The sequence below is a fragment of the Limulus polyphemus genome, unplaced genomic scaffold (genome assembly GCF_000517525.1).
Source record: "Limulus polyphemus unplaced genomic scaffold, Limulus_polyphemus-2.1.2 Scaffold3838, whole genome shotgun sequence".
Taxonomy (NCBI): Eukaryota; Metazoa; Arthropoda; class Merostomata; order Xiphosura; family Limulidae; genus Limulus; species Limulus polyphemus.
In genome coordinates this window covers 20450-33797 of record NW_013669448.1, presented here as the reverse complement: position 1 = coordinate 33797, position 13348 = coordinate 20450, and the positions used below count along the sequence as shown (strand labels likewise).

Below are 13348 nucleotides of genomic sequence, written 5' to 3'. Positions count from 1 at the left end.
AATGATGGACCAACTCAGTAGAAAGTTGTGTATTATTTATTTTATTATTATTATTTATTTGCATATAATTGAAATTATACAAATTGATTTGGTTCATACTTCCTTTTTTTAAATACAAAGTTTTAGGAAATAAACTATTATTTGTCAAGAATATGTTCCAATATTTTGTATTATCTTTTTACTGTACCTTTCTTTTTTTTTCCATAGCTACCAAAACGTTCTGCTTTTATCTTACAGCAAAATATATTTCATTGTTGGAAGTGTTACGATATATAAAGGCTAATTAATACATATCATTATTGTCACTAAAATGGCTGAAAGAAAAATAGACCACCGGTGTAATGCTAGAAGGGTTAGTATCTGCGAATAACACCAGGGACAGAGAGAGTTGAAAAATCATGATCGTCAATATCTGCATGCAGGCATGACACTGGAGACGAAGAAATGATTGATGTCATTCTAAGAGCAGTTAATAATTTGAGTTGAGAAAACAGATGGATAGAATTCATTCTTCTAACTCATCCTGTAGTCCATTCTTAGAAATTGTAGAGGGAGCGATAAATCCACTGACTTTGAATGATATATCATGTAAATGACAAAGCAGTTTTCTTTTAAACATTAATATCAAGCATTCTAAGTTGTAATTTATTACCATACATACTGTAATGTAGGGGCAATTTGGCTCAGTAACTTTGTGCTTTGGACTCGTAGTCGGGTGGTTGCGAGTTTCAGGTTGGCCTGAGTCATGCTGTTGTGTCCTTGAGCAAGACGCTTTACCGCACTTGTTCCAGTCTACCTGGTTGTATGATGGGTACCTAGCTGTTAGTTGGCATCCCGTCCAGGGAGAATGGGTCACCTTTCTTATCCGCTTGTGCCACTTGAAACCAGAGTTTGAAAACACTGGCTATATGTGCCTTGCAAAGGCACTGCAATGATTTAACTTTTAACTGTAATATAAGTCTCAGTTGTTAACTTATTTGATGTTTTTACATCTATCTAGTAACTTGGCTGGCTCTTTACATGTTTTGTTTTTTGTTATTTATATAAAAATCACAACTTTTATTAATTCTTTGTTTTCACCAGGCAGTAGCATATGGGCTTATTCTTCATAAGGCCTCTTACTGTCGCAGCGCCTTCAACATGTTAGATGTCCTTGTAGTCTGTGTGTCTTTGGTCTCGTTTGCTTTGGAGTAAGTGTAATTCATGTTTATGCTCTCGTTATGAAATATTCTTTGATATTGTTATATATATATGTGTGAAACAAGTAATTTTAAAAAGCTTTTGGACAAAATTATCAAATTCTTTTTTTAAACACTCACTTGAAATAAAACACAACAAATTTAAAATAATTCATAAAGTTACTGAAATAACTCCTGATAACACACAGATTTCCAAACATGTGATACCTAGTATAGAAATAAAAGGAGAACTTGATAAGTTTATTTAAGTTACTGATAGTTTTGCAAGATTTAGAAACATTTACTAAAAATTAAATGTGAAACCAAATCTATCATTTGATTTACCACTTGTTATAACAGTTTTGGGGCATTCCACCCCTCAATCGGTAACCCTGAATGGGCTTCATATTCGTTTTAATTTTTTAAACAGCTTGTCTGGCTGAATAATTCACAACAAGAAATTAGTAACATCAATGCTGCATATTCTTTAAATTCCTACATAAATATAGGTTCGCTGTGTGAGTAAAAGACATTTTGTAACACCATACTTATTTAGGAACTTTTGTAAGTAAAAGACATTTCGTAACTGTACATATTTAGAAACTTTTGTAAGTAAAACACATTTCGTAACACAGTACATATTTAGAAACTTTTGTAAGTAAAAGACATTTCGTAACACTGTACATATTTAGAAACTTTTGTAAGTAAAAGACATTTCGTAACACCGTACATATTTAGAAACTTTTGTAAGTAAACGACATTTCTTAACACTGTACATATTTAGAAACTTTTATAAGTAAAAGACATTTCGTAACACTGTACATATTTAGAAACTTTTGTAAGTAAAACACATTTCGTAACTGTACATATTTAGAAACTTTTGTAAGTAAAACACATTTCGTAACACTGTACACATTTAGAAACTTTTGTAAGTAAAAGACATTTCGTAACACTGTACTTATTTAGAAATTTTTGTAAGTAAAAGACATTTCGTAACACTGTACATATTTAGAAACTTTTGTAAGTAAAAGACATTTTGTAACACCGTACATATTTAGAAATTTTTGTAAATATTAACAATATAGTGGAAATCTATAAACACTTTGAAAATATGTAAAGAAACCATTCTTGTTTGTGTGTATGGATAATACACAGAACATCATTAACCTGTACTGTACTGTACATTTACTGACTGTACACACAGGAGCTTCCATCTGTTTTTATAGTGATATGTCTAGGTGATAAGACCAACAAAAGCTTTTCATGACACGTGAATCATGATGAATTGTAACACGTTTAATTCATACAAAGACCAGTTTTTTATATTTTAAGTGTTATTATAACTAATCACTATGTTGATAGTACAGACAAGAACTTTATTTATTTCTATGTCCAGTGTTTAACTATAGCTCAGCAATAAACATGTTGTTTCATCATAACTTTAAACATTGGTTCAACTACCATTTTAATGAAAAGGGGACAATGTTTCAGTTTCTGTACTGAAGGCCTCAATGTAGAAAGCAAAGCATCATTTCCTTTTAATTCAACAGTCCATCAAAGTTCTCAAACCTATTAAATAGAAGCATTTCTTATTTTTCTGTAAGTACAGTGATAAATAAAACTGTTTTTATCTTCATCTTCTTATTTTTGTTATAGTTGATGTTCTCACTATTAATTTTTTACCTAATTAAAAATTTAGGCTTATTCAGTGTAGAAAGAAGTATCATTTAGACTTAGTTCCAAATGTCTAATTAATAAAGTTTATTTTTTCTATAAAGTCAGTTTTTATTATCATATTTCTCTGTTTCAAGTAATGAAGCAATCTCTGTGGTTAAAATTCTGCGTGTATTGAGAGTTCTAAGGCCACTCCGAGCTATCAATCGTGCCAAAGGTTTAAAGGTTAGTATTATTTGCGTTATTTGTAGTTACACATAAATTATTTTCTTACTTCATATGCATATATCTAGCTTGTATTACTATTGCTAGTTAAATGTCCATATTATACAAGATTTTATCATTCCAGATTAAGTTCTTCTTGTAAATTTTCTCCTTGATTTACACTGACAAATAATGTATAATCTAAAACAAAATTAAGTATTTTTTAAATTAACAAAGAGATTAAATCAAAACATAAGCAATTTTTATTTCAATTTCCAAAGCAATATACTGATAAACCTTATTGTAAACATTCGTAAGTAATTATATGTATAGACAAAATACATTTTCCTTCCATTGACATTCAGCTACTTTGTGTACTTAGCTTCTATTTTGTAAAAGTTATGACAAGGCCCTGGTATAATATATTGGATTTAAGATCAGCTTAACCATCTACTGCTCAAGTTATTTGCTTTCATAATTGTTAGTTTGAGTTAAAGTAATCTCTTGGTGGGTCAGCGGTAAGCTTACGGACTTACAGTGCTAAAATCCAGGGTTCGATTCCATGCAGTGGACAGAGCTCATCTAGCCCATCGTGTATCATGGCACCAAAAAATAACAACAACAACAACAAGGGTTAAGGTATTCTACATAATAATTTCTTCTCCTCACTAAAGATGTGTAATTTCAGTGAAGAAAAGAAAGAATCCAGGAATGATGTAGAGGCTTTGATTTGCTACTTCCAGTTATTCTATGTATTATTTCACGATTTCTAAAAGTAGGAATGATGTAGAGGCTTTGATTTGCTACTTCCAGTTATTCTATGTATTATTTCTACGATTTCTAAAATTTTTTAAGTCCATAAAAAGTTCACTTTTTATAATTGTTTTAGCTCTAGTTCTTTTGATATGTATTTGTTTGTTTGTTTTTGTGCACTCTAGTGCCAGAGGCCTAAGTTGGTTTTAGTGGCTTTTTCTCCCTGATATCAGTTTCTGTAATTGTAAGATAACTTTAGTGATTCAGAACTGAAACTTTAATGTTCCTTAATATTAGACTACTCAGTTACCCCCTCTGGTGGCTCAGCAGTAAGTGTGCAGGCTTACAGTGCTAAAAAACGTTTGGTTACCCATGGTGGGCATCAGCACAGATAACCCATTGTATAGCTTTGCATTTAACAATAACTAAATCAAACTACATCAGTTATATTTTGGTTGTAATTGGCTAGATATGTGCAAATTTTATGCTGAAGTGGTAAAATGTTTTGTTTTTTTGGATTTCAAACATTTTTGTAAATGTGGTTAATGTACAGTTTTACCCTTTAGTTATAATATTAGCATTAATATTTCTTAATGTTATGTTATTGTAATGGAAACTTAATTGTGTGAATAGTTCCACATTGCTTTTAATCTTACTGTCTTTATACAACAATTACTAAACTTTCGGGCCCGGCATGGCCAGGTGGATAAGGCGCTCGACTCGCAATCTGAGGGTTGCGGGTTCGAATCCCCGTTCCACCAAACATGCTCGCCCTTTCAGCCGTGGGGGTGTTATAATGTGACGGTCAATCCCACTATCCATTGGTAAAAGAGTAGCCCAAGAGTTGGCGGTGGGTGGTGTTGACTAGTTGCCTTCCCTCTAGTCTTACACTGCTAAATTAGGGATGGCTAGTGCAGATAGCCCTCATGTAGCTTTGCGCGAAATTCAAAAACAAAACAAACAAATACTAAACTTTCCCAGACTGTCTTGATCAATGAGCTGGTTTATGAACTGGCATTTATCACAGGCTGAACTCTGTTACAAACACTTGTTACTAGCTTCTGCTACACATCACTAAGAATAGATTGTTATTGATCTTATAAAGCAATTCCAGATGTAGAGAGATTTTGAAGTATTTTCTATTCCTTCCCAAAGACAGTCATTCCAGAGCAATTCACTTGTATTCTGGGTTCTTGGCTGGCCATCAATCATCTCAGACTACTTCTGGATGTGATGTATGGCTGAATTGAGATCTGGGCTTTTGGCTGGACATAGTGTATGGTATGGCATAGTACATTATGATTCTGAAAGAGGTATGACCCCCTCTCCCCTAGGATTCTGTCACTGCAGGCAGTACCATATTCTCCATAATTCAATAAGGCATTCACGAGTTCTTCAAATATTACCAAGTCAAGACCAGCTAAACTGCTCCTAACCATTCTTCACAGTTGGTATGACATGTATGAAGAGTTTTTCAAAGTTGCTTTGAACTCGGACTCATCCTTCCAAAGGAAAAACAACAACAACATCTAATAGAAAAAATAGTAGCTCCACATAATATCTGATAATTTGTATTCTTGATTGTAAAATCTGTGCTGACCTATAGTCCTGAATAAAAATGTCCTGAGGTGATGGTTTTAAAAAAACCTGGGATATGTTTTGGTTTTCATGAACCAGGGAGTAACTATTTATAAGAAACTGGACTAATAATCCATATGGACCAGTGCTCTACCATTATTTTTAGCACATCATCTACACTGAAATGAGCTTTGAGCAAAAAGACTATAATTTTTAAGCACTCATATCACCAATATTTCATCCAATAGTCATTCCTCTTTACAGGTCCATGAGTTCTTTCCTTTATAGTATCTTGACTCAAACTGGACATCAGTTTCAGGAACTGACCTTTATAAATCTTACAGAAAAGTGCACTATGGAGCATACAATCATATTCAGTGGGGACAAGTCCTTTATTAACTGAGTCATGGTTTGTTATTCCAGTGTTTTAATAACATAGTACATCTTAAATCCCAGAATATTGTTGAATGTACTCTAAACAAATGCTGTTTTTACCTCAATTTCCTCATAATGACATCTAAAGTTTTCAATCATTTAGTGATAACTAAGTAATATTTCCGATTGTAACGTCCTATAGAGGTCAGTAGGATATTTTTGGAATCCTTAAAGTAAGTTTTCAAAATTTCCAATATTACCACCTCACATTAAAAATCACATTGTATACCTTAAAATTTTCTGTATTTAATACAGATTTACTTTATATGACATATTTTAGAAGTTTAACACAGAAGTACTGTGTGCTTGTTACAAATTTGACATGTACACATTATACCTGAAAGAGACAGAACAATGTTCTGTTGAAACATGTAGTATGTTCCACCATCAATAAAACGTTTCCTTATGTTAATAAATCGTTGTTTACTTACCTGTTATTATATTCACATAATGTGCTTCCTTACTCAAGTATATATATGCAGCATTATTTTATATTAGATTTTATATGTAGTTGCTCATATATATATATATATATCTTATATCAAGCTTACTTGGCTTGCAAACAAACCACTTTTGTCTTTCTGTTCCTAGTTTGCACATTTTAATATATCTATGTACCTTTTTCTCACAATGATTTACTCACAGCATTGCTCAAAATTAACACTTTTTTTTCCCCAGAGGATGCGAGTTAAGAATCTTGTGGAGTGTCATAGTGTCATAAAAGATTTGTATATCTTCTTTATATGCTACTAGTATACAGGTATTTGTTACATTCCATCACTATATTAAGCCTACTTTACTTATTTGTATATTTTCTTTACATGCAACTAGTATACCGGTATTTGTTACATTCCATCACTATATTAAGCCTACTTTACTTATTTTGTATATCTTCTTTACATGCTACTAGTATACAGGTATTTGTTACATTCCATCACTATATTAAGCCTGCTTTACTTATTTGTATATCTTCTTTACATGCTACTAGTATACAGGTATTTGTTACATTCCATCACTATATTAAGCATACTTTACTTATTTTGTATATCTTCTTTACATGCTACTAGTATACCGGTATTTCTTACATTCCATCACTATATTAAGCCTACTTTACTTATTTTGTATATCTTCTTTACATGCTACTAGTATACAGGTATTTGTTACATTCCATCACTATATTAAGCCTACTTTACTTATTTTGTATATCTTCTTTACATGCTAATAGTATACAGGTATTTGTTACATTCCATCACTATATTAAGCCTACTTTACTTATTTTGTATATCTTCTTCACATGCTACTAGTATACAGTATTTGTTACATTCCATCACTATATTAAGCCTACTTTACTTATTTGTATATCTTCTTTACATGCTACTAGTATACAAGTATTTGTTACAGTCCATCACTATATTAAGCCTACTTTACTTATTTTGTATATCTTCTTTACATGCTACTAGTATACAGGTATTTGTTACATTCCATCACTATATTAAGCCTACTTTACTTGTTGGTATATCTTCTTTACATGCTACTAGTATACAAGAATTTGTTACAGTCCACCACTACATTAGGCCTACTTTACTTATTTGCTTTGCTCTTCCAAGCAGTACTGATGAGCTGTGAATTCAGTGAAACTAGTCTGCTGCAGTGGGAGTAGCATATCAAAGAATAGCTTAGCCCTCTACATAATCTTTTCTTCGCTTAAATTTTGGCATTTTGGTTAGGAAAAGAAATTAACAAATGAGTAAGTACCGATACTTTCTATATTCATATGGTAGCATACTGCAGAGTATTTAATAACCATTGATTGCTGTATGTGTCTGTATAGAGTATTGGGTTATATTCATTAGAAATCTAAAGCCCTTTTATTCATTTGTGTAGTTAAATTAACAGGTATATTAGGCTGTTTAATTGTGATTATACTGAAAAAATATCATTCTGAAAATGAGTAGGTGCAGTTATCAATGTAGAATCTTGACTTCATTATTGTATTAAATACTTAAGTAATGTATATCCCTATTTAAGGTGTGATTGTTGGCTGTATTTTAAGAATATTGAGTTTTGGCTTATGTTTTAACATCATTTTTCCTGTAGATTATTTTTATTTCGTAGGTTGCTGATATTAAATAGTGTGTTGTATTTTATGTTTGCATTATTTAGCATGTAGTCCAGTGTGTGATAGTAGCAGTAAAAACTATAGGCAACCTCATGTTGGTGACCTTTCTACTAAACTTCATGTTTGCGGTCATTGGAGTACAAATTTTCCAGGTAGGCTGTCACTGTTTTCAGTGTATGATAAACCACAATTTATGGTGGATAATTGGGTCAACAGGACAGTTAAAGAAAGCCTGCTGGAAAGAAGATAGCGCTTTTGGCATAAAAAAGTGTAATTATTGTACACATTTAAAATACTGTTTCTCTACAATACTCCCAAGGACCATACAGGTTTTAAAACACCATTTCCGTACCGTGTTCCGAGGATCGCTAAAACAGCCAGGCTTTTTTTAACACACTGTGTTATTATCAAATGAAATATTCTGACAATATTGTTTCTTGTTTCATCTTTAGTACGTAGTGAAGTGCGTCATTGTTGCCGTCAAAACAATATGCAACATCATGTTGGTGACTTATCTTCTTCAGTTCATGTTTGCTGTGATTGGAGTACAGCTTTTCAAGGTAACCCACTAACCTGTAGTGGTGACCCCCTTTCTCTTACAGCATGCTTACTTTCTCTAATATCACTTAATTGAGTTTTCTTATCTTTTCCTCCTTATCCATGGAAAAAGTACCCAAGTTTTTGTTTTTCTGTCTGGTACAAGTTTTGTTCTGTTATTTAGTTGCTAACTATGAAAATCTTAGATATTCTCTAGTGACTTTTTTTGTTCTAACCTTCATTTTCTTCCTTCATGGTGAGGTTGTGGGTTTATTTTTTTTTCTCAAACTGATGTTGACAACAGTAGTGTTTCTGTTGCAGTTTTGGCACTCGAAACCTGTTTTTATTTCATCTTTTTCTCACCTTCTTCTAAAACCTGAGTGTACAATCCTGGTGTTTCTTCAGAACAGCTTATACGAAGGTTGACTAGATTATTGAGAAACGTGATTTTAACACATAGCAAGAATGTCCAACTTTAAGGAAAAATCATTTCTTTAAATTTCTGTAAGAAAAATTATGAGTTTTCTTTAAAATATCATACCCATATACACCTACTAATATTACGAAAAAAATTTATATTTATAGTGAAGTTAACTAGACTTTTGGTAGACAATGATATATACATATTGTTTACAGAAAAATGTAAGATATATTTATAGATAAGTTAACTTATTGTTTGTTGACAATGAATTGCTCCCAAGTGGTTCAGTGGTAAGCCTAAAGGCTTACATTGCTAAAAACCAGGTTTCAGTATTGCTGATGGGCACATTGTGTAGCTTTATGCTTCACTACAAACAAGGAATTATATAATTACATTAAAATATGTAAGATACATTTACAACTATCCTGGCTTTAAAACGTTTCTCATAAAATTTTTAGGATACCTGCTGTACAAAAGTTTTTATTTAAATTAGTCACAATCTTCAAGTATGTCAACCTTAAAATAAGTTGTTCTGAGAAGAAGTACAGAATTGGTGAGTTCCTGTTAGCAAGCTGTGTTTTTGTTGTTATATTTGTGAGTACTATCATGTATATTGTTTTTTTAAAGAGTAAAAAAAAACAATGATTTAAAATTTCCATTTGAAGAGTACATCAGAACTAACTTTTTGAGAGTTGAAAATAATAACATTTTTTTTACACATATACTATTAAAGTACTTTATCGTCCATGTGGTTATATGTATGGTACGTATTTTTTGACTTAATACTGTTAGTTGTTACAAATAATAGCAAAAAAGATGGAAGAGGAGAGAAACCCGATTGGTCTGGCTGAACTGATTTTTCTTGTTGAAATTGAATGATAGAAATAAATTATAATGTGAAAAAAAATATATTCATTTGTACATATTTCCTAAAATTGCACATATGTAATGTAAGTTAATATTTTCCTAAACTGCAAATGTATTTCCAATAGATACTTACCTACACTCACAAAATAGGTTTTCTTGATTAGTACTGCCCTCTATCTGTACCTTTTCTCACAAAATAAGTTTTCTTGATTAGTACTGCTCTCTATCTATGCAAATTTTCAATGCTTGCTACTAGCTTTCCACCTCCAGCTTATTCACATGTAAATGATAATTCAGCAGCTCTCCACCAATAGGAGCATGACACAACCCCTATCATAACCAACGTCCCCTCCACATTTGCCGTCATTAATCACTTCAAAATTGGTCAGAAGGCCTTCACTACATATTATTAGGGAGGCTGGGTGGGAAATGTTAACTTCCGATATGATATTATATCAAAAGATAGCTAGAATCCCACATTGAACTGGTGGAGGGCCAGTGAGAAATTTATCCCTCTTTAGGAAACACGTAAAGAGAGACCATGAGGTGTGGAAAGAAAAAGAAAAATATCACACCTCGGTGGGAGACCTCACCACATCTGATCCAGGTATACTCTTCACTCTTTTATGACTGTGTCACGAAAATAAAAGGTGGAAAAACATGAAGGAATCCCATAATATGTATTACTGATTAATGGGACCCCTGGGTGTCGAGTGGCTAGGGCGTGACAGACAGTAGTGGTAGTTTGACCTCATCCAACACTAGTAGGTATCTGGAATTTTACAACAGTTCTGTGGTAGGCAGAGGATCACCTACCTCTTCACTTTGAAATGGAAAGTGGTAGGGAAGACAAGCTTTCATACCAAAATCTGTCTCCACTTGTGCACATTTCCATCCCAACCAACACCTGGTCTACCATGAACTGACATTCAGTGGATGGTAGGAAGGAGGAAAGCCCTGGTGGGATGACATCTCTGGTCCAAAACCTTGCAGCATTGGGTATGGTTCTTCCAGGCCGCAGTAGAAAGAGGATACCAGCTGTACAAGTGGGAATAAACGTGCTGCATCCAGCAGATGGTAGCAAGAGGGACCACAAACCTGGGGTGCATCTCCAATCAAAAACCTGGCAGCATTGGGCATTTTTCATCCAGTCCATGGTAGGAGGAGGGATACTGGCCAGAACACATATGAGGTCAGCTGGACCATTTCCAACCAACACCTGTTCTTCCGGAACCATGTTGTCGTGACATGGGGAAGTGATTTAACCAAACCTGGCAATATTTGGAATTGTTCATCAGATCCATGGTAGGAAGGGCATCACACCATCGACACATGATTCTAATAATGACTGGACCATCTCCAACCAACACCTGATCTCCCGGAACCATGTTGTCGTGATATGGGGAAGTGATTTAACCAAACCTGGCAATATTTGGAATTGTTCATCAGATCCATGGTAGGAAGGGCATCACACCATCGACACATGATTCTAATAATGACTGGGCCATCTCCAACCAACACAAGACCCACTGGGAATGTACATCCAGAAAATGTACTCTGTCAGATATGTATACATTAATACAGCATAGTGCTACAACCAAAACCTGGCAGCATCTGAAATTGTACATCAAGTCTGCAGTAGGAAATACTATACACCATCGGCACACACAGAATACCACCGCCCTACTCTCAATTGAGTGATATGTTGCATCACTCAAGGAAGACAGGCTTCCATGGTCCCCCACCCCAGCAGCTAGGAACTGGTAAGTAGCAAGGAGTCCCATACTCTACTAGAAGAAAGGAGGGAAAATGAATTGGAGAGTCCAGAGGACCACATCACTGGAGACAGTGCAATGGGTTACCACAATATACTACTTTGAAAAGTAGAGCTATCACGTCGGCGGAGTCAACAGACACCCCGCATCATTCGGAATTGTACGTCAAGGAGCATCAGAAATGGGCAACAATCCCTGTCTGCTTTACTTACACGTGTCCATGAGTGTACGGTCTGGGATGAACATATTTATGAAGCAAAAAACCACTAGAGAGAGAACTACTAGTGGTCTTTTGGAACACCTCATCTCTACAGTGTGCATAACCCAATCCTGCAATGTAATTGGCATTGATGACAATTGAACAAAGACACACAGCCAACACCTTGCATCATCTGGAATTATACATCAGAACTACAATGTAATTGACAATGAGGATGGTCACAGGATGGACAGTGCAGATTTTCAAAACAAAAAGTACACCTGGTCAGGCAACACTCGCCACAGAGTGGGATCCACAATACACTAGCAAAAAGACCCCTGTAAATAAAGAAATATCAAAAACATAGTAAAATACTAAGTCTGTAGTATAAAGGAAAATGTCAACAAACTTGCGAGCAAAACAAGCGAGTCTGTACAGTACTACTGCCAATCAAGAAGTGATTAAAGAGTGCAAATGTGGAGAGGGTGCTGGTTACGATAGGGGTTGTGTTGTGTTCCTATTGGTGGAGAGCTGCAGCATAATCATTTACATGTGGATATGCAGTAGCAGGAGGTGGAAGGCTAGTGGCAAGCATTGAAAATTTGTACCGATAGAGGGCAGTACTAATGGGGAAAACCTATTTTGTGAGAGGAGGTAAGATATCGTATAGAAATTAGATTAATTATATTTTTTTAAGTTTTAAACATTTTTTACTTTCTTAGTTAATTATTGTTGAGACTCGAACTCCATATGCAAGTTTCGTCAATGTGATTTCTTTACAGCTTTGATTCCTTTGTATTTAAAAAAATTTAATGAAATTTGGTTCTGTTTATCAATAATATGAAAGCCTAGGTGATGTTGGATGTGTAGTTCTGTTTCTTTAAATTAAAATGATGTTTAATGACATAAACCCCTGTTTGGCAGTTATCCAGTAAGCAGTATTGCTGACATAGTTATAATGCTACTTAAAGGTACTGTTTTATTTATGAAATTACTGATACCACTACTTTAATTTTAGCACAACCTAACACATATTAAAACATAAAATCTAAGAACCAACAAATTGTGTGCTTCACATTTTGTGTGTGTGTGTGTGTGTGAATTGAAGTGCCATCTTCTTAAAAGTAACATTCATATTTTGATGTCCTAGTTTTACAACTTCAGAGATTCCATTTCGATTTTTAAAAGATGAGCTACCTTACCACTCAAGTTCAAGATTACGCCATTAGATTCTGAACTTTTATCTACTCTTAACTTTTTCTCACTACTCCAGTATTTTCAAATTTTATAAATTTGAACTTGTTATCTACTCATTTAATGCTGTTTTTTTCATTTTTGATTACTAGCTATAACTTGATGTTTTATATTATGTATTACTGAAAGGTATGTCAGCAATCATTGAGAAACCTGGGGAGGTAGAAGACTAGTGGATCAGTTTGTGTTTCAGTAATAACTTGTTTAAGGGTGTTGAGTTAAAACACCTACTAGGGTTTGTGTTTCAGTATTTAAGGGTTTTGAGTTAAAACACCTACTAGGGTTTGTGTTTCAGTATTTAAGGGTTTGGAGTTAAAACACCTACTAGGGTTTGTGTTTCAGTATTTAAGGGTT

General features: G+C 33.8%; 1 protein-coding gene across 1 annotated transcript in view; it reads left to right on the top strand.

Annotated features, from left to right (window-relative positions):
* The window catches only part of LOC106470133 (voltage-dependent calcium channel type D subunit alpha-1-like), a gene marked incomplete at its 5' end in the record, with an annotated part of 108804 nt that overhangs the window by 75197 nt on the left and 20259 nt on the right, over positions 1–13348 (top strand). Inside the window, 3 exons of the mRNA XM_022398716.1 lie at positions 1084–1190; positions 2990–3077; positions 7986–8093. Coding sequence (XP_022254424.1) covers positions 1084–1190; positions 2990–3077; positions 7986–8093 — 303 coding nt within the window. The remainder of the gene's footprint in view (positions 1–1083; positions 1191–2989; positions 3078–7985; positions 8094–13348) is intronic.